This window comes from Coloeus monedula (assembly GCF_965178545.1).
Source record: "Coloeus monedula genome assembly, chromosome: 10".
Classification (NCBI taxonomy): domain Eukaryota; kingdom Metazoa; phylum Chordata; class Aves; order Passeriformes; family Corvidae; genus Coloeus; species Coloeus monedula.
The window spans coordinates 21,748,208-21,768,909 of NC_138790.1; the positions used below are offsets into that span (position 1 = coordinate 21,748,208).

General features: G+C 45.2%; 2 protein-coding genes across 2 annotated transcripts; both read left to right on the top strand.

Moving 5' to 3' along the window:
* The first annotated feature begins 1,525 nt into the window (after window positions 1-1,525).
* TNFSF10 (TNF superfamily member 10) lies at window positions 1,526-11,258 on the top strand. Its single transcript, XM_082288001.1, has 5 exons — window positions 1,526-1,749; window positions 5,386-5,538; window positions 7,012-7,054; window positions 7,727-7,846; window positions 8,550-11,258. Exons 1-5 carry the CDS (start codon window positions 1,627-1,629, stop codon window positions 8,996-8,998), a joined length of 888 nt encoding a protein of 295 aa, XP_082144127.1. The 5' UTR covers window positions 1,526-1,626; the 3' UTR covers window positions 8,999-11,258.
* A 4,601-nt stretch (window positions 11,259-15,859) lies between these two features.
* Window positions 15,860-20,048, top strand: GHSR (growth hormone secretagogue receptor; the record flags this gene model as incomplete). Its single annotated transcript, XM_082288410.1, has 2 exons — window positions 15,860-16,613; window positions 19,744-20,048. The coding sequence occupies 2 exons, from the start codon at window positions 15,860-15,862 to the stop codon at window positions 20,046-20,048; spliced, it is 1,059 nt and encodes a 352-aa protein (XP_082144536.1).
* Between the last annotated feature and the right edge of the window lie 654 nt (window positions 20,049-20,702).

The window sequence follows — 20,702 nt, forward strand, 5'->3', positions numbered from 1 at the left end:
TGCAGTTATGTCTTCTAAAGATGATCTCAATAGTCAGGAGAGATGAAGAGATCTTGATTTTAATTTTTTCCCTGTAATGATACTGAGAACTCCCACCTGCTTCCTGGAACTCAGGTAGCAGATGCTGAGCAGGAGCCAAAATTTCATCCTACCCTGTAGCCAACAGCAAGAAAGTGACCTGACTCAAATGTTTGCACTTAGATTTGAAATCCCTGTTTTCCATGGCTGTATAGTCAGCAGAGGTGCTACCTCTGCTGATTCAAAAGTATCAGCAGATAATTATGGATTTGCTTATAACCCAGTCTGTATGTGGTGAAGGTGTCAAAACCCCAGGGAAAGTCAATGGACACACCCTAAAGCATGGACATGCCTTTGGAAAACTATCTGGGCGGAAGAGCTTGTAGAAAAGCTTGCAAGAAGGAGCCTTAGAGGTTTGAAAACTCACCAAACAAACCCCAAAGTGCCTTCAGATAAAGCAAACTCAAAACGTACCTGATGTCCATGTACTGTGGCAGTAATCATGTCATGACCAGGGAGTAGAAGCACTGGTAGCACTGGGAAGGAGCTCATGGCACAGGTTATTGGCTCACAGGCACCCTTCTGAGGTGTACGAGCTCTACAGGAGAAGCTGCAGAGGGTAGGACACAGATAGGACAGACCAGGATGGACATGGACCTACTGGAGTGAATCCAGATGATGCTCAGAGGGCATCAGATGATGCTTCATAGGAGCACCTCCTATGAAGAAAGGCAGAGAGAATTGGGTTTGTTCAACTAGAGAAGACTCCAGGGAGGCAGTAACTCAACCTTTCAGTTCTTGAAGGTGGCTTATAAAAATTATGGGGACAGACTTTTCAGCAGGACCTGTTTTGATAGAACAAGGGGTAATGGTTTTAAACTGAAGGAGCGTCAATTAAGATTAGGCGTAAGAAAGAAGTTATTTACAATGAAACTGTTTTTACACTTAGGTTGGTGAAAAACTGGCACAGGGCGCCCTGAAAAGCTGTGGATGCCCCATCCCAGGGAGTGTCCAAGGCCAGGCTGGACAGCGCTTGGAGCAACCTGGGATAGTGGAAGGTGTCCCTGCCCATGGCAGGGGGTTGGACGAGTTGAACTTTAAGATCCCTTCCAACCCAAACCAATCTGTGATTCTGTAACACAGCTTGAATTCAGGAAACTCCGGGCCTCTCTGTGCACATAACCAGAGCCTTCATGTCTTAAGAAAACCAGCTTCCACCATTCTCTGGTGGCGACCTCTCAGAGAGTTTGCTCGGAAATACTCCAGCAGCGCTGAGCTGTGACCGCACATCTCAGCAATGATCCCGCGCTTCGGGGAGGCGGAGAAAGCGGCGGCACCCGGGAGGAAAGCCCGGGAAGGGAAGGAAACCAGGGCAGGAAACCAGGGAGGAGACGTAGGAAAACGGGGCAGGGCAGGGAGGCAAAACAGAGAGAGGAGGGAGGGGAGGGCCCGTCCCACCCCGCCCCGCCCGCTCCATCCCCCGGCGGGGCGGGCTGAGCGCGGCGGCTGCCGGGGGCTGCATTCGCCGGGGGCTGCATTCGCTGCGGGACGGCGGCCGAGAGCCCCCGGAGCCCCCAGGCCGGCCCTGCCGCCCCAGCCAGCCCCACGATGCTGCCGGCGGGCGGCCCCAGCCCCGCGCTGACCTGCGGGGCCGTGCTGGTGGCCGCCGTGCTCCTGCAGTCCGTGTGCGTGGCCGTCACCTTCCTGTACTTCACCAGCGAGCTCAGACAGGTCTGTGCGGGGGCTCGGCGGCGGGGGGGACCCCGCGCTGCCCGTTCGGACGGACCGAGCCGGGGGCCGCGGGCTCGGTGGGCGGGGGCGATGCGAGCAGCAGCCGTGGGCCGGGCTGAGCCCCCGCTCCCCGCAGACAAAGAGCTGCGCTCCCCTTTGTCTGCGGCACAGCCGGGCCCTGGGTGTGCGCGGGGAGCGGAGCTCCAAGCTACGGCACCTACAAAGTGTCCGACTCGAAATAAACAAAGCTGTGCGCTTCTGCAGGAAATGTGTTTCCCATCAGAGCGCGGATTCGCCGTCTCATCACTTTTGCGGTGCGGGAGCGCCGGGAGGGCTGGGTGGAACAGGCTCTGTCAGCTGGGCAGTCCAGGCGCCGTGGAGAAGGACTGGGGAAAGCTCAAGTGCCTTTTAGATGCGTCCTCTAGGACAATGCATGGTTTTAAGACTGTGACTAATCCTAAAGGAACTGCACCAGACAGCAAACGTTACTGAATTCCCCAGAATAAATTGTTTAATATCCATTGTATAGTCTAGAAGGTTTGGTCTCCTTGCAGCCACCCTTCAGGCCTGCCAGCTGCTGCTTAACTCTTCCCTCTTCTTGCAAAAGATCATTTACACTCCAAGAAAGTTGTATTTAAGTGATAGTCCCATGTGTGTGGCCCTGCTTTTCATGGACCCCTTGTTGCTCAAAGTTTCCGTGAGTGCCTTGTCCCAAATTTACTGTCCTGCTGTAAGTTGTGCCTGTATGTTGCTCCTCCTGGCACAAAGGTAAACCTACCTGCAGGTAAGCGTTCTGTACATCTACAACTTCAGAAAGTATTGCATCAATGTAAATTACTGTTGTATATATGCACTCAGCAATGCATAATTAATCACATTATTATTAATAATGTATATATGCATATTGTGCTATATATGCACTTACTCCACATTGGATTTAATAGGTGAAGTCTTCTGAGATGTCAGAGTTCTCTGTGAGGCAAAGGGTGTGCAGTGTTCTGCAACAGGAGCCAATGTTCATACTTGCAAAATGTATAAAACAGATTTTCCTGCTGAATTTATAGCTGTGGCAGTCAAATGGGGGAATCACAGAAATGTGCTGACTTTATGAAATCAGGTTACATGATTGCTAATGAAGAAAAATATATAAAGGCATCCTCATTTCTCCATGCACACAGTTCAGAGTCCCTTGCTAACAAACTTGCCAATCTAAGTAATTAGTAACCACAGTTATCTTTTCCTTCCTTCTATTCAAATATGTACACCTGGGACACAACCACATCTCAGGGACTTGCCCAAAATACAACTCACAGTTTCTGAAGAATAACAAGCCTGCCTTTGGTGTGAAGGGATAAATCTGTCCAAATTTAAGTCATGCTGGGCTACAAACAAAGGCTGCTGGCTCTGGAGGGGGTACATTAACCACATATTCCTGCATGTGCCATTTGGTGCACAACCAACAGGAAAAACGTCATCTAGACACAGCCTGCTACTCCACGTCCACATGGTGCATGTGGAATAAATCTCTGTAGCTACACCATGATTTTTGTTTGCAAGTTTTTCTTCCCTTTGATGTTCACAATACTTGCATTTCTATGCCTTCAACAAATTACTGTGGACTGCAGGCATTTCTGTCTTTACAAAAAGTATGCTGGTAACCAGCAGGGTTTTTCCACTACAGCTGTAGTAGGACTGATGAGGACTAGGAGTATGACATTTGTTTAACTGTTTTGCTTTAAGAGGAAGTACTGAGACAATAAAATTCTTATGCTTCAGGATACTGGGCTGCAAGGACAACATCCTCAGGCTTCCTTCTGTTTCAAAAACAGTCCAGGAACCACTCCTAACATAAGAGAGAGTCTTTACAAGATAAGATTCCTGCAGGACTTGTGTCCTCAAAGGGTTCAGTGCTTCAGATAAACCTCATTTGAGTAAATCTTACAAAAGAAATTCCAATCCTTCAGTACTGTAATATGCTGCTGCAAGGTTGCATTCCCTGAGGATTTCAAACTGCATACAAAACATGGTTCCAGTGCCAGGAGAGTAAAGCTGTTTTGGGGAAAAGTGAGCAGGTAAGGTGGAGGCAGAGGCACAGGTGGGAGGGCAAAGCTGGGAGCTGAGCTGTGACAGGTCTGCAAGAGAATAAACAGTAACCTCACAACTTGCCTACGTTTGGCTTTTTTTCTTAAACTCGTCAAACTACTTTGTTATAGAAGCTCATTGTTTAGTTAAATCTGTCAGAGCTGTAGTTTTACCTCAATGAGCACATAATATTAATCACTTTGAGTTCTTGAAACTTGATTTAAAAATACCGCTGTACTCCTTGGCAAAGACACAGAAACCCTCACAAACACTCATAATGGGGGCCCCTTTTCCTTCTGCTGCCTACAAAACACAACATCATTTCAAGTACTAGCTGAAGTTCAGTGGAATCTGCTGCTGCAAACTGAAGGTGGGACTTGAAGGAGGTGAAATCTCCTCCCCCTGGAGCAGGAAATCTCTTCCTAGACACCTTTGTTTTCTAAAAGCCAGGAAAAGCATGGAGTGTGAAGGAGGAAATCCATTTCTTGCTTTCAATACACCAGTCTCAAGGACAGCTAAAAACTGGTACTTGTAGAAAAAAATGCATCTGTTTAGCAAACCAAACCAAGCTTCTTTAACACAACAAAAAAGTGAAATTTAAATGCTACTACCAGAATTCCATCTGAATGCTTTGCATGTTTAGTGCTGTTTCCTCCGAGTTCCCGCAGTGCTTTGCTGGCTCCACAAGGCTGACCAGTGTGTAGCTGATGCAGCAGGAGCCCAGCTCAAAGCAAACAGGGGCTGGTCACAGGTTCTGTGCTCCCACATTAACCAACAGCGCCAGCTGGAGTCGCATCCGCAGGGAGCTTGGACGGAGCTTTCTGCTGGGAAAGCTCTCCCAGTCAGATTGCCTTGGAGCCAAAAGGAGTTTTGCCAATCTCTTCAAGCTCATTTCTCTTTAGCAGGAAAAAAAAAAAAAAAGTGTTTTCTCTATGACTGGAGGATAGAGATAGATATTTGATATTTTCATGTCAAAAACATCTAGCATTATAATTTGATTTGGGCTCAAATGTCATTTCAGTTGTCTGGACTATTATGACAAATGCTATTAGGAGAGAGTCAAAACTGGATATGGGGAGGATATGGAATGGATATATAACAGCAAAAGCCTGGATTACAAATGGAATTGGCTGAAAAGACAGCATAAAAAATACGTTTAAGTTCTAGTATTTGTTTTCAATAATATATTTTAAAAACCCAAACAAACAAAAAAACCCAAACCCTTCTGTAAAAGAAATGTTTTCAATGCAGAACTAGAGGAACTAAAGAATTTACAACATGAGGGATTTGGGTATTGAATTTTCACAAAACCTATTAAATTGATACCAAATTTATATCCATGGAGACAATGCAAGCATAGTTTTGCATGTGAGGTATGCCCTCATGTTGAAATATGTCAGATCAGGATGGATTAAATCCTCATGATGTTCATATAGCCCTACTTGCACCAGGAAATGCTTTAGAGAAGTGTTCCTTAGCACAGTGAATATAGTGACATACCACAGCTGCAGACACATCATGGGTGAAAAATCCTGGCTTTCCCCTCTGCTGCAGCTCCAGGACTCGTACTCCAAGAGCGGCATCGCTTGTCTCACCGGGGAGGAGATCGGAAATTCCATCCAAAACTTGGATCTCATCGAAAGCGAAGACAGAGAAGCTGATCCCTGCTGGCAAGTAAAGTGGCACCTGGGAAAGTTAATTAAAAAGGTATTTGGGAACAGAGTGCTTGGGGATGTTACAGCTGAAAGAATCCTAATAGCAGAATAAAGGAGGCTCGGATTGTTTTATTGCAAAGCAATTGTCAGGCCACAGCTCCAGCTGCAGAGTGTTTGCACTGAAGCAAAAAAAAAACAAAAAAAAAAACCAACCCATAAAAGTGGTTTCACTGCATTCAGGAAATAATAAAACAAAAACTTATCAGCTTTTACTAAGCAAATGCCAGTGATGGGTTGGCTTGTCTGAAATACCTCAGGATAAAGGGTTTCTACCTGACCATACAGATCACGGTGCTATCAGAGCTGTCACTGCCTCTTTGGAAATACAGGGACACTGGGAAGAGAAAATGAGATTAAATGTAACACAGGGAGAGCTACAAAGGTGCCTAAGGAATGGTCCAGTCATGAGCTGGGTGATGTAGTGGTGGAGGAAAGAGCAAGTGAGCACACAGCATCGGGCACAGCACCTTCCAGAGAGCACCTCCTGCGTGACTTACACACAATACACATAATTTTGGCTACAGAGAACAAAGTCAGTCTGGCTGAACAATCGCAGAGGCTAAAATCTTCTGGAATGGCTTTCAAAACCCCATCTCCAGCACATAAACAAGCTCATCCATAAAAGTTCTCTTCTGGCTGAAATTTCCTGGCAGAAACAGATCTTGCAGTCCAAAACAGATTCTTCATTTGTGTTCTGAGATCTCGGCTCCTTTGGTGGAAGCTCTTCCAGTGAAGTCCCTGAACTTCTGCATAGAGAAAGCATTGTTTTGGTTGGTGGATGTTTACACATCTAATGTATCTGTTAACTCCCTGATTGCATAGGAGGAGGTAGCCTGGGTGCCAGAGTAAGTTACAATTACAATAATGTAACTAATACTACTATTGCTAATAGGATAGATGGATAAATAGAAATGTGACAGGACAAAACCCATCAGTAAATGGCAATACAGGCCTTATTAGCCAGCCAGGTAAATCATCACCATGCTTGCTGCAGCTGTACCACTGTCCATACCAAACTGGTTTGTTTCAGCAGTCAGCAAACAGTTATGAAGAAGGGGAATGCACAGAGTAAAATATGCTGGTTTAAGAACTTAGATAGGTAGAGGTATAAAAAAAAAATTAATTTAATTTCTCAGATCTAAGACCCTGTAGTTCACACTAGCAAGTATTCTGCAAATGGAAGCTGGTGCTTGGACACTTCTCTTATTTGAGAGAAGCATGAAGGTCAGATTTTTCAACAGATTTATGCCTGAGCTCTTGAAAATGTTTTCTCATGTCTTTCATTATCTAAAAGATGTAAACATAGAAATTCTTTATTACAACAAACTAATAGGTGGGGTTTTTTTCTGCTTGTTGATCAAATCCAGAATCCTCTTTATTCATGAGTAAAAAAAGGTGTGTCTTTTTCCTGCACCTGTCAGCCCCAGATGACAAGCTAATTCATTTTCTCTGTGTTTGTTGGCAGATGATGTCAAGAAGCTACGAGGAAAACATATCTGCAATCAATGGTATTATAATAATTTTATTATCTGTGGTAAAAAGGAGCCACTAGTGGCACTTGATGTGTAATGACTTGATGTTTTAGAAGTGCAGAAAATTGACTAAGATCTTGTACTGGCATCAAGTCATCAAAAAATGATTACTTATTACTAGAAGGTGAATTTTCAGGAGGCAGAAATACAGTCAAGTGGTTACAGCAAGGTAATTATGCAAGGTGGATGTAGAGGACTCAGCCTGTAGATCTCAGTCCCGTGTGTTATGGGGGACATTTAAAAAGCCCTCCCAGTATCCCAGCTCCTGGAACATGCAGCACAAAGCTGCAGAGGTAAGGAATAGCTCTGCTGAAGCTCACACTAAAGATGCTGGGAAAAAGCATTAGAAACTCCAAGTGGAGATTCACGGGGAAGATTAGGGAGTATTTAACCATAAAATTGAGTACTATGGGTTATTTTGTCTGTTGACAACTTGAAGGCAGAGGGAGGAGAAAAAGGAGAACAAAGAGGCACATAAAGACATCTCAAGAGCAACAGTGAAAGTGGAATTTGAGCCTTATTAGCCATCAGTCCATGATTCAGTCAAAAAATGACATACCTATTCCTTAAAATCAAGTCAGATGGAACAGATGTGCCTTCTAATGTTCTTCCTTCTGATGTGGGGTTTCTTTTCTCCCCTTCCTTTAGTTGAAAGGACTCTGACGCTGCCGCACACGGAGGGGCAGACGCCGCGCGGTCCCACCCGCAGGATCGCGGCGCATCTGACGGGCAGCAGCAGCAGCAGGAGGAGTGCCCTGTCCTCACGCAGTAAGGAAAACCTCTAACAACAGTTAAAGACCACAGAAATGACTCTCTACTTGCTAGCCTCATGCTTACAAACACTTTTTAATACTTATATCGGGTTAGTAGCAGGAAACAAATCATCTTGTCCCACGCATTGGTTTTTTTCTGCTAATTCTCACCAAACAGAGAGAAAGCCCATTTCCTCTGGGTACCTCCCTAACTCTTCTTTTGGAACCTTCATTAGGGGGAAAAAAGAATGTAAATGTCCTTCTTCCTAGTGTTAAGTTTTCCTCTTTCCTTTCATTTCCTTCTGTCGGTTGTGCGAGTCCCAGCTGCTATGGTGACAGACCTATTAGAAATGTGAGACACACAGGAGAGACCTGACATTTGGACCATGTTAATGAAGGGCTTGCTTGGGTTTCTGCAGCTTCAGAGGGTATCAGACACTAATGGATATTCTTATTTTGTTACTAAGTAAAAGCATGATTTTTTTTCTCTTACTTGGGAGACAAATATTAAAAATAAAGGCAGTTCATGTTAATTCCCACATAAAGCTTACTTATGGACCATCAAATTGTTGTGAGAATGGACCTAAAGAATGGCTGGGAAGAGCAGATTTCCTTACTTCATTATTAAAAACCAGGCTCCTCAGCTAGCAGATGCCCAGCTTCACTATGTGGTTTTGAAGTTAACATTTCTCTCTCTTTTTTTTTTTTTTTTTCTCCAGTAAATCCCTTGCCCAGAAGAGGGATTGGACACAAAATAAACAACTGGGAATCATCAAGAAAAGGTCACTCCTTCCTTTACAATGTGGAGCTGAGAAACGGCGAGTTAGTGATACCCCAGACGGGCTTTTATTACATCTACTCACAAATTTACTTCCGATTCCGTGAAAACGAGAACGAGGACTCAGATTTGTTGGGACAAATCAGGAACCCCAAACAGCTTGTCCAGTATGTTTACAAACTGACTAATTACCCTGAGCCCATTTTGCTGATGAAAAGTGCAAGGACAAGCTGCTGGTCTAAAAAGGCGGAATATGGACTTTATTCCATCTATCAAGGTGGTGTGTTTCAGCTGAAGAGAGAGGACAGAATTTTTGTCTCTGTCAGCAACAGTGACATAGTTGACATGGACAAAGAAGCAAGTTTTTTTGGAGCCTTTATGATTGGTTAGAACATGAAAATCATGATCCCAAATGGCCCAGTTTTTCTAGTCAGGGACAGCCTAAATTCCTATAAAATAGGGGATAACAAGCAAAAGCTGTATCGATACCAACAAGAGCAGACTCCCCTTTCTCAGCTCACTCACTGCGAGGTCCAACCATGCCAAGTTCTGTCCCAGCAGCCAGGAAGAGCAGCAGCAGCTGGCTGTGGGTGGCAATGCTCTGTGCAGGTACAGGCAGCCAGGCTGGGGATGTGTGAGGGATTCACACCCTTCAGGCCATACCTTTGGCCAGAACCCCGGGCAGGTGAGTGCTCACCAGCAGCAGAGATGCTCCAGGCTGGCTCAGCTGTGGCACGAGGGATGGCGGATGCTCCAGGTCTGGTTACTCGAGGCTCAGACTGGATATCAAATTTTATTTGTGGTCTCCATTGGGACCCTCTCTTGAATATGTCAGCTCCTGTAAGGAGCTTTTGTACATCCTGTTCCCCAAGTGCCCGTGGAATTTCTCCAGAAGTTTTTTGAACAGGAGTTTTGCAGAAGCTGCACATCTTCATCTCGTCTTAACAAAGCACTTAAGCACCTAATTAATTTTAAGCACACAAACAGTCTTGACTAGATCAGGGTATCCACATGCTTGAAATTAAGTATGTGCTTAAGCATTCTCCAGGATCATGTCTTGAGTAAACACATTTGTCTTGTTTGGGATATTGTACATAAGAACAGCTGCTGGAATGGCACTGAAGAGCTTTTGAAATCAATCTGTGTTTTGATCAACATTTTATAACAGTGCCTATTTACTTAATTACTGTGCTGCAGACATCTCACCAGGCTCCCAATAAGTTCAGTAATGCAGTTGCTGTTACACTTATTGGCAGCAAGAACTGGATCCAGAAAAAAAAAAAAAAAAAGGTGGGTTTCTGTAAATACTGAATTCTGTGAGAAATTTGCAGCAAGTTAGGCATGACAAGATTCTTCCATGTTTATTTGTACTGGTCTGTGTCTGGTAGGATGTAATGTAGAATAACACACCCCAATGACTAATATTTTAAGGAAAACAGGCACAACTATCTGAACTTATAAAAATGCTGCTTATTTAGGTAATGCTGTAATTATTTGATTTTATTTTTAGGAATGGGCAGAAAATTGCCATAATTTTTTTTTTTTGCAAAATACATTTTTTTTAAAAAATGAACAGTATATTTTTTAACTCTATGAAAATGACTATTTTGTATTAAAAGGATTTGAAACTTCAGACTGTATGGGCTCAATGCACAGCAAAAGTCAGGTAGTGTAAATCAGCACATCTGTAGCATTGTCAGTGGAGGAATAGCAAATTGGACCATGAATTCATTTTGCCCAGATTCAGAGAAAACAGTGGGGAAGGTGAAAAAAAAATATTGGAGGGAAAGGAAGAGAGTTCTGCAAATGTTCCTTTACATCAACAGAGTGATGGCAGGAGAAAGTCTGGCTGTCTATTTTTTTGAATACACGGGGGTTGCCGTGGGAACCCTCCCATTCACCTGCATGTTGTGGTAATTAAATCACTGGGCAGCCCCTGCACGTGGGCCTCACCAGTAAACAGGCATCGTTCATCTTCCTGCCAGCCAACAAGAGGGGATTAATAGACACAAGCCCCTGGATTTATCTGGCCATTCAGACAGGCAGGTGTGTTGGCTCACTTAAATCCCTGTGTTGGAGCAGCAAGAGAAGAATTTCAGGAACACCCTTCGTTTGGCAGGTTAGGGCAAAGAAACACACCAGTGTAAGCTGAAAATAATGAGTTTTAACTTCTGCCTGCTGTTTAACAGTGTCACACGCACTGTTTTCAGTGGCAATCAAATATGTGAAATTCTTCACCATTTACTGGAATACTTTGGTTTTTGCCGCCTTCTGAGATCATCTGTTTTGACAGAGAACAGAAAACATTTCTACAGTTTTCTTTATGATTTCAGTATTTAATTCAGAAATTGTCTCCCTGGCAGAAAAGGCTGGAGAACAGAGCCATTCCCTACACACCTGTATGTCTGTTACCTTGCAGAAATGACTTCTGTAGCTTCTCCTTGCAAATGGACTGGGCTTGGTGATTTCAGCGCAGGACTGGCCCCTGCTATCAGGTTTGGTCTCTGCATGCAGAGCATATTGCAACAGGAGTCACACCAAATAGTAATTTTCTTAGTGATCTGAAGGCATGTTTGCCAGATATTATCTTGGGGGTAGATTAACAAGGGATATCAGACAGGACACTGTTGAAGAAGAATGGAAAAATATAGCAGGTTCTGTTTGTGCTGTGTCCTGACTCACACTTTTCATCTCACTTTATGCTGAATGACATATGTAGCAAATTTTTATAGGTTGCATTAATGTGTGAATTTTGTAAATTTTTCTACGTGCCTTTTATATAAAACATTTTTACTAAATAGTTATTTAGTCTTGCAGTGATTATTGGTGTCATCCTATGGCTTCCATAACAACCCTGTCTTAAATCATTTCCCTGACATTCATTGGTATCAGATATAATTCACTAAATGCCAGAAATGGTTGCAATGCAAAGGACAAAATGCAAACCATTGAGCAATGCCATATTGTGTAATCCCATAACTGGTTTCCAGATCCCAGCTGGTGAACAGCATCTGGAAGCAGTAGGCTGAAGAAATCCCTGAAAACAATCTTGTGACCAGAGGACAAAACTCTGAGCATTTCTCTTGAGGTACTAATCATGTTTCTGAGCTTTAGCAATTATTTAAGCACTGGGAATTCTTATTTAGAAGCAAAACATCTGATCTTTACCCATTACCAAACTACAGTAGAAGAGTTTGTTCAGCCTGGAGAAGAAAAGGCTCTGGGAGACCTTATAGCACCTTCCAGGTCCTAAAGAGGCTGCAAGAGAGCTGGAAAGGGACGTTTCACAAGGGCTCGGAATGATAGGACAAAGGGGAACAGACTCACACTGCCAGAGGGCAGGGTTAGATGGGATGTTGGGAAGGAATTCCTCCGTGTGAGGGTGGGGAGGCCCTGGCACAGGTTGCCCAGAGCATCTGTGGCTGCCCCATCCCTGGAAGTGTTCAAGGCCAGGTTGGACGGGGTTTGGAGCAACCTGGGACAGTGGAAGGTGTCCCTGCCCATGGCAGGGAGGTGGAACCACTACACCAAGGGATCATGTTCTCTCTGAAGTTGGGGAGTGAGTCTGAGGAAGAGGGACATGATGCCCAAGTGTGACCCAGTGACACAGTGAGCTGAAGCACAGCCAAAAGCTGAGTCTAAACCAGCTACCTCTGAATTAGTGACCTCAGAGCACGGCTTTGATTAATAAACCAGCAGTGTTTTGAAGTCTGCTTGCAGATATTACTGCCATATAAACAACTGTAAAGTAATTTGAGCCCATTCTGTGTTTTACGTTATTAAACTGGATTATTGCTATTCCATCAGCACTCCTCAGTGATGGGAGTTGCTAAACCATAACCTTTGAAAGCATACACCAGGTGCTACCTTCTTCTCTAAACCACATTTGTAACAGCAGTCAAAACACCTTCTGTCCCTGAAAAAAACCCAAATTTGCTTTTCTCTGAGTTGTTGGAGGTACATAATTTTAAAACTAATCTCTACCTTGAAGTCTTTTTTTCCAGTTTCTTCTACTCTGCACAATAAGCACATAATCATTGTAGAATCAAAGCCTTCAGATATTTCCATGACAACAAACAATGGTATAAACAAGAATTAGAACTTTTCTGGATGAGAAGAAAATGGAAAGAATGGAACATAGGAGAGAGACCTCAAAACTCCAGAAATAGAAACTCTTCTACCTCATCTCCAGTGCTCAACACAATTTTGAAGCTACTGAAAAGAACCACTAATATTTTAAGAGTTCCATGAGAGGTAAATGTCCAGTATAATGTGTTTTTTAAATTCTCTTTTTAATGTTTAATTTGCTCATACATCCAGCTAGTGGATAAAACTGAATAAAAAATACTTAACTTCAGTCCCTTTCTTTCATTGCAGTAAGACCAATGCCTTCACTCTTGTGTTGTTGGCAACATGAAATTAATGTTCTTGCAGCTGAGGGCTAGCAGATAACTTTTGGGAGCCTAGAGCCATCTTCTCTCACAGCTCTTACCTTTTCTATCACCACTATCTGCACCACTGTCCTTTAGCATGTGCAAAGCAGAAGCAGGAGTCCCTTATCGTGCGTTTTTTGTGGGATGACAAATCTTCATATTCCATCTAAAACTGGCCTGCAATTGCCAAAAAAATCAGAAAGAATCAGAAAACTAAAGCTGCTTTTCTTCTCTCTCAACTGACATTTTTTTCTGGCTCTGACCCAGCCCCATGCAGGAAAAGCAGCCAGAGGAGCCCTTGACTCATGATACCCTTTTAAGAAGGAGATCGATGTTGCTGGATTTGAAGTACAGCTGCCAGTTCTGATCCAAATGGCTCACAACACATCAAACTCCCAAGGAATCCAGTGTTAAATCACTGCATTGCAAGCTCAGGTAGTCTGGAGTGTACAGATCTGGAGTGCTAACTCACTGTTGGGAACTTGATTTTGGTATACACACCATGATTCAGTTACTATCCTAGAAAGGAATAAATTATTTTCCTGGGAGAAAAAAAAAAAAGAAAAGAAAAAAAAAGGAAAGGAAAAAGAAAGCTTCTGACTCTCTGGGGAAAGAGAAATGGTCACTTTTGACAAGATACAGCTCAGCAAAAACTGGAAGAATTTCGTGAGAATGAAGGATCCTCTCAACATAGAAAGTCACATTTATAGCTTCAGGCCATTTTCTCTGGCAAATGTCAACATCCTGCAGCTAACACCACTGGTCTGAGAATTTATTAGGGAAAAGAAATTTTTTAAAAGAGTGAAATAATTCCTTATAATAATGCAAAGTATTTGGCAGCCTAACCACAGAGGCAATTGCCATCTCCTCCATAATATAAAGCAATATCATGTAAATTAGATTGGGGACACAATTCTAATATAAAATAACTATCTTAGGGGCATAAAGCCTGTGATTTTTATTCAGAAACATGTAACACAACTATACAAGCAGCTGGATAGACAAAGTGAGAAGTACATTAGGCTCTTCCTCCTTTTCAACTGCAATTAATGCGCAGCCATCCCTCATAAAATTTAGCAACTGTTGAGTAACTTGCTGCAAAACTGTCTCACAGTTCATGAGCAGGAATGAGAATACTGATTCCAGTGAAACTGCAAAAATATGTCATCCAATTAGGATATGGACAAGGCACTAAGGCTAATGCTTGCATTATTACAGAAGGCACAAATTACAGAAAACAGGCACATTCAGAGTACCTAAGCACTGTGTCACACCGCACTTGTGCTCTAGCTACCCTTCAACAAAGCCCTGCAGCCGTGAAATGGGAATGGCAGTGGTGGACTGCACCCAGGGAAACAGCATAAACCTGCTTCCCTGCTGACTTGGATGGAGCTTGGAGCAGCCTGGGCTAGTGAAAGGTGTTCCATGGCAGGGGGTGGGAATGAGATGACCTTTAAGATCCATTCCAACCCAAACCATTCCATGATTCTATGGTTAAGCTAGATACCAACATGGAATCAGAGCACTGCCTGCCCCCTGAGAGATGGGGTACGAGATCCAGCCCCTCTAGATAAACAGGAATGAAAGAAGATTGTGCTGCAGCACACATACCCTTACAGTTTGTGGGGACAAGCTGGAAAGGTGGGGAAATACACCCTAAACAGACGTGTGGGAAGTTACTTTACTGCCCCTGATCTCACCTTGTTCTGCTTACATCTTATTTCTTCTTGGGTACAGCATTATCCTTTAGTACAATAGGAGTCTGCAGCTGGGGAAGCACGGTTCTGTCGGTGCCTGCAAAGGGCAGAGCAGAGGACAGCGGTAACACGCTGAATGGAAATTTAATTGCAGGTAAATCATGTAGAAGCGGGTGACTGCTGCAGCTTCACTGAACTGGAGCCTGGCCGGGCTCCTGCCAACATCCAAGGGCAGAGCAAAGATACGGAGTGAGGAGACAGCGATCGCACCCACGGCTGCGGGGCCGTGTGCGGAGAGCCGCGGGGCGACGTGTGCGGGGACAGAGCGCTGACAGCGCCAGCCGGGGACAGCACCGGGGCTCCGGGAGCACGGACAGGCGGCACCGCACCTGGGGAAGGCACCGGGAGCACGGACAGGCGGCACCGCACCTGGGGAAGGCACCGGGAGCACGGACAGGCGGCACCGCACCTGGGGACAGCACGGGGGATCCGGGAGCACGGACAGGCGGCACCGCATCTGGGGAAGGGACCGGGGCTCCGGGAGCACGGACAAGCGGCACCGCACCTGGGGAAGGCACCGGGGCTCCGGGAGCACGGACAGGCGGCACCGCACCTGGGGACAGCACCGGGCTCCGGGAGCACGGACAGGCGGCACCGCACCTGGGGACAGCACCGGGAGCACGGACAGGCGGCACCGCACCTGGGGACAGCACCGGGCTCCGGGAGCACGGACAGGCGGCACCGCACCTGGGGACAGCACCGGGAGCACGCACAGGCGGCACCGCACCTGCCCAAGTGGGCGGGCGGCGGGGCAGGAGCCGGGGCGGACCCGGCCCGGGCTGAGAGGTGCCGCGCCGGGGGCTCGGGAAGAAAGTTTGGAGGCTGGGGGCAGCGGCCCGCGGGGTCGCGGCGGGGCCGCTCCGTGCCCACGTCTCCTGTGACGCGCGGCAGCGCCCGCCCGCCCCGGGCCGGGCCGGGGGGAGCGGCGGACGCGGAGAGGCGGAGCGGGGCCGCCCGTCCCTGCCCGTCCCTCCCCGCCCCCGGCCCCGCACCTGCCCGGGCGCGCAGCGGGGACCGCGCGGGGCCGCGCCGGGCGGGGATGCGCAGCCCGCGGCGCCAGGATGCGGGAGGGGAGCGCGGGCGGCCGCGGCGCGGAGAACCGGACGGGCGCTGAGCCCCCGCTGCACCTGTTCCCCGTGCCCGTGCTCACCGGCATCACCGTCGCCTGCGTGCTGCTCTTCGTCATCGGGATCATCGGCAACCTCATGACCATGCTGGTGGTGTCGCGGTTCCGGGACATGAGGACAACCACCAACTTCTACCTGTCCAGCATGGCCTTCTCCGACCTGCTCATCTTCCTCTGCATGCCCCTGGACCTCTTCCGTCTCTGGCAGTACCGGCCCTGGAACTTCGGGAACCTCCTCTGCAAGCTCTTCCAGTTCATCAGCGAGAGCTGCACCTACTCCACCATCCTCAACATCACGGCGCTCAGCGTGGAGCGGTACGTCGCCATCTGCTTCCCCCTGCGAGCTAAAGTCATCATCACCAAGGGGAAGGTCAAGCTGGTCATCCTCTTCCTCTGGGCCATCTCCTTCATCAGCGCCGGCCCCATCTTCATCCTGGTGGGGGTCGAGCACGAGAACGGCACGAACCCCCTGAGCACCAATGAGTGCCGAGCCACAGAGTACGCCATCCGCTCGGGGCTGCTCACCATCATGGTCTGGACCTCCAGCATCTTCTTTTTCCTGCCCGTGTTTTGCCTGACCGTGCTGTACAGCCTCATCGGGAGGAAGCTCTGGAGGAGGAAGAGAAAGAACATCGGTCCAAACTCTGTCATCAGGGATAAGAACAACAAGCAAACTGTGAAAATGTTAGGTACGAGTCCTCTTGCTCTGTTTTTCCAAAAGGATGTGTGTGCTCGTGTGTGTGTGTGAGAGAGAAAAAGACTGGGAGCTCTCTGATAGTTTACTATAGTTGCTTCCAAAGAAAAGCATTTATGGAAAATGTTTCATGCAAAGGGGTAAACCTCAAGGTATCTGTAGAATAACTCTCCTCCTCCCTTGGATTTATTTCTAACTGGGGACTCCCAAACAGTTAAACAAATATTAATAAGAATCCCTGACAATGACAAATACTACAGTTATAATTAGCTTGTGCCCCGGAGATTTTTGAGCATTTTTGCTCTTTGGTTGTGGATAGCAATGTTATTTACAGAAGAACAGTTTATTTGATTTTTAAACAAAACTAAACCCTTCTCAAGCCATGAAGTTGAGCTGCAGACTACAGCCATGCAGGCAGGGCATGATGTGCACTTAAGATTCATAGGAAAAGAATATCAAGGTTTTAGCAAATTGGGGTTATTTCCTACCCTGGCTGTGTAAGCTTATGAAAATTAATCTGCATTTTTATATTAGCAAAACAGCAGGATATGCTGAACCAGGAGCACTGTGTCTCCTTTGAGGTCTGTGATGCTGTAAAATCTCACAGACTGTAAGAAAACAGGATCAGGATAACCGACACTGTCATTCCTAACTTTGTATATTGACACTGCTGAATGCTTTAAACAACGCTTGTGGTTGGCACGTGGAAACTCAAGTCTTAACCTGCTAAGCCAGTACATGTGGTGGCAGTTTGATACACAAACCCAAAAAGTTGTCCTGCAGTTTCGTGTCTGAAAACTGCAGAATCCTGCTGCTGCTGCTGCATACTTTTATCCAAGCCAAAAGTCCTCTGCAGTGAAAGTCATCCCGTGGATTTTGGGGGGATGAGATGCTCTGCAGGAAGAATCTTTCACAGGCTCCTTTCAGCAGGGTTGAAGTGGTGGGCTAATGAGGCAGACAAGAGGTGGCAGCGAGTCCTAAGTACCTTAATTATCAAATAGGAGCCTATCTGATCTTTTTGTTCATGTCCTGATTTATTACTCTGCAACAGCAGGAAGAATAATAAAACCCACAGCATTCTTTATGCCCTTTCAGCTCCATTTTATGATCAATAGAATTCAGTCTGGTAAGCATGACCTTGGAAGTAATTAATTGTTTACACTTCCAGAGGTTCAAGATTATGAACTTCCACTGACTGTAAGTAAATTACATATATTACTACCATGTTTGTATTTCCATATACTTAATCGTAAAGAATTTTGAAATAAAATGTATTTCTGCCCTGAAATATTGGCACAAGCATTGCAATATTTCAGACACTATTTTTCCCTTTTACAAGGTCTGAGAACAACCAGGCAGTGGCAAGACACTCCTTTGACAGAGAGCCAATATTCCTTAAATGATAACAGTCTGATGCCTGATGGAAAGATGGAAAGAAGTTAGTAAGGGTTCAGGGGCAGCAGATGCTCAATGCAGTCTTGCTGTCACTGGTGTTAATGTTCTGCTTAAAATTTAGAAGGCACTTTCTGAGGCTTTATCAAGTCATGGAACATCAAGTAAATGGGATTAGCATCAGCAGTTCTTTTAACTGTAAAGACAGGTTATGCTTCTGGGTCCGAAATTAAACACCTAAATGTATAGCCTGACTTGCAAAGGAGCTGTCATACCCCATTCCTATTGAAATCCATGGGATTCTGCAAGCATGAAGATCAAACTGTCAAAAGCCTGACTAGGGATATTGCATGCCTACACGTGCTTAAAATTCTAGTCACAATAGACTGTGCTTAAAACTGTTCATTATGAACAATGGTAATATTCATTACATGGATTCAAATCCCCATGTGAGCTAGGAAATCATCTGAATTATGTAGTGAAGATAGTGAGGGAAAACTGGGAGTGGTTGGCTCAAGAAGATGCAGAGCTGGAAAACCTACTCTGAACCTCAAGCTCTGTGCCTTCCAGTCTGCCACAAGTCTTGCATAAACATCCTTTTAAACTTGGGAATGCTGGTGCAGAATTTTTGGGAAAGATAACTAAAACCATCGCTCTTAGCAATTTGAATTTTATTGTCTTCTGAGATGTGATATGAGGATATGAGGACTGCTAAAACAAGAGAACACCAGGGCCAGGTGTTTGAGTAACCTGGTCTTGTGTAAGGTGTCTCTGCTCTTAGCAGGGGGCCTGGAAAAAGATCTTCTTTAAGTTCCCTTCCAACACAAACCATTCTGTGATTCCATGAACAGATTAACTGTAAAAATTGCTTAAGAACGTCAGAAACCCTTGCTCGAGTTTTCTGGTTTTGCTCTGCAGCATATTAATAGATACACTGAGAGCAATATGAAAAATAATAAAGGTCAAAGGCACGCAGGAAATGAACAGAAACAGTTTCCCTTTCTCTCAGATGAAAATTCCAATGGGCCAGTGTTCTGAGATATACACATTTCTATTATTCTACAGACATGATGTTTACATGTAAATGCAACTGCAGTAGTAAAACATTATCACAGATATTCTGTATAACTATAATTATGCAGTTATATATTATACATTTAGTTCTACTCTTCTTGGGGGTAACTCATGTTCCAAAAAATGGACAAACTGGAGGGGTGCACCACTCTCCTCTTCTTACCTTGGCATATGTGCTCTACAAGTCCCCATTCTGTTTTATTTTGGGGCCTTTGCCTTAAACAATTTTGCTTTTTGTCTTAAATAATTTTGCTTCCCAGTGATTACATTCTTCATTATAAACCCCAGTGCTGAGTCTATCACATATAATTTACTTTTTTTAAACACTGCCAATGATAGATGCTTATATTTTTTTTGTCACCATTTGGATTCTTTAATGCTCTGTTGATGCAAACATAAGTTTTATAGGTCAGAAGTTTGCTACATCAGATTAGTTGGGCAATATTCAGGCAGCCTGTTTAGATATGATCCAAGTATATTAAGTATCACTTATTTATACTCTCAGAGAATGTATTGAGACACAACTGAAAGCTTAGGGGAGGCATTTTCACACTTTGTGATTAATTTGTTAAAGGAGCAGAGCTGCAAAAGAGAATGTTAATCACCTGTATGTCGATACTCACACTTTAACACACTTTCTTCTGCTGTTTTTATTTTAGTCGTGGTGGTATTTGCGTTCATACTCTGCTGGTTGCCTTTTCACGTAGGACGGTACTTATTTTCCAAATCCTTCGAAGCTGGATCCTTGGAGATTGCAGTGATCAGCCAGTACTGCAACCTGGTGTCCTTTGTCCTCTTCTACCTTAGTGCAGCCATCAACCCCATCCTCTACAACATCATGTCGAGGAAGTACCGCGTGGCCGCCTGCCGCCTGTTCGGACTCAAAGCCCTGCCCAGGAAGAGCCTGTCCAGCAGCAAGCAGGGCAGCTCCCGCAGGTGGACAGAGCCCAGCGTCACCACATGACAGCAGGAGCCCAGAGCTGCGCTCGCTGAGTCTCCCAGAAAGCCATAACGGGAGGGGGAAGAGGGCAAGGAACGGGAATCCCAACGCTGGAAGCGGTGCTTTGGTCATCACCCGGATGGGCTGAGAGGTGCGATGCAGGCAGTGAAAGATGGGAGGGGAACAATCTAAAGTTTGGGACTGTGAGAGGAGAGACAAGCGGTCACAGAATTTGGCAGTGCTCCAGGTGTTATTTTTGTGCTGCTTTTGCCTGTATGATTTTGTAACGCTGACTTTAGCCCCGATTTAGGCTGTGCCGCTCTGACCAGGCAAACGTGGCCCACTTCACTCGAGAGTTTGTACGACTTCAGCAGCGGCCAATTCGAGCAGAATTTTTCCAGAGTTAGCTTTAGTTTTGCTAAGAATTTTGCTAGCATCTAACCAGACCCTAGAGAGAGAAAATGGAATTGCCTTTTTGGAGTAGTAAACAGGAAATTTGATACACTTTTCATAATACCAATTTTTAAGTAAGCTCATGTTTTTCTCTGAATGAGGAAAATGATTTCTTAAAAAAAAAGAAAAAGAGATATAAAATGGATAATTTTTAAACATGCTAAAAATAAATAACCTTCATGTCACATCCAAGTAGAAAGGAAACAAAAAAAATGCTTTCACAGA

Coding starts and splice junctions, on each gene's coding strand:
- TNFSF10 (XM_082288001.1), top strand. CDS start 1,627: ATGCTGCCGGCGGGCGGCCCCAGCCCCGCGCTGACCTGCGGGGCCGTG. Junction 7,055..7,726: donor AAACATATCTGCAATCAATG/GTATTATAATAA, acceptor CCCTTCCTTTAG/TTGAAAGGACTCTGACGCTG. Junction 7,847..8,549: donor GAGTGCCCTGTCCTCACGCA/GTAAGGAAAACC, acceptor TTTTTTCTCCAG/TAAATCCCTTGCCCAGAAGA.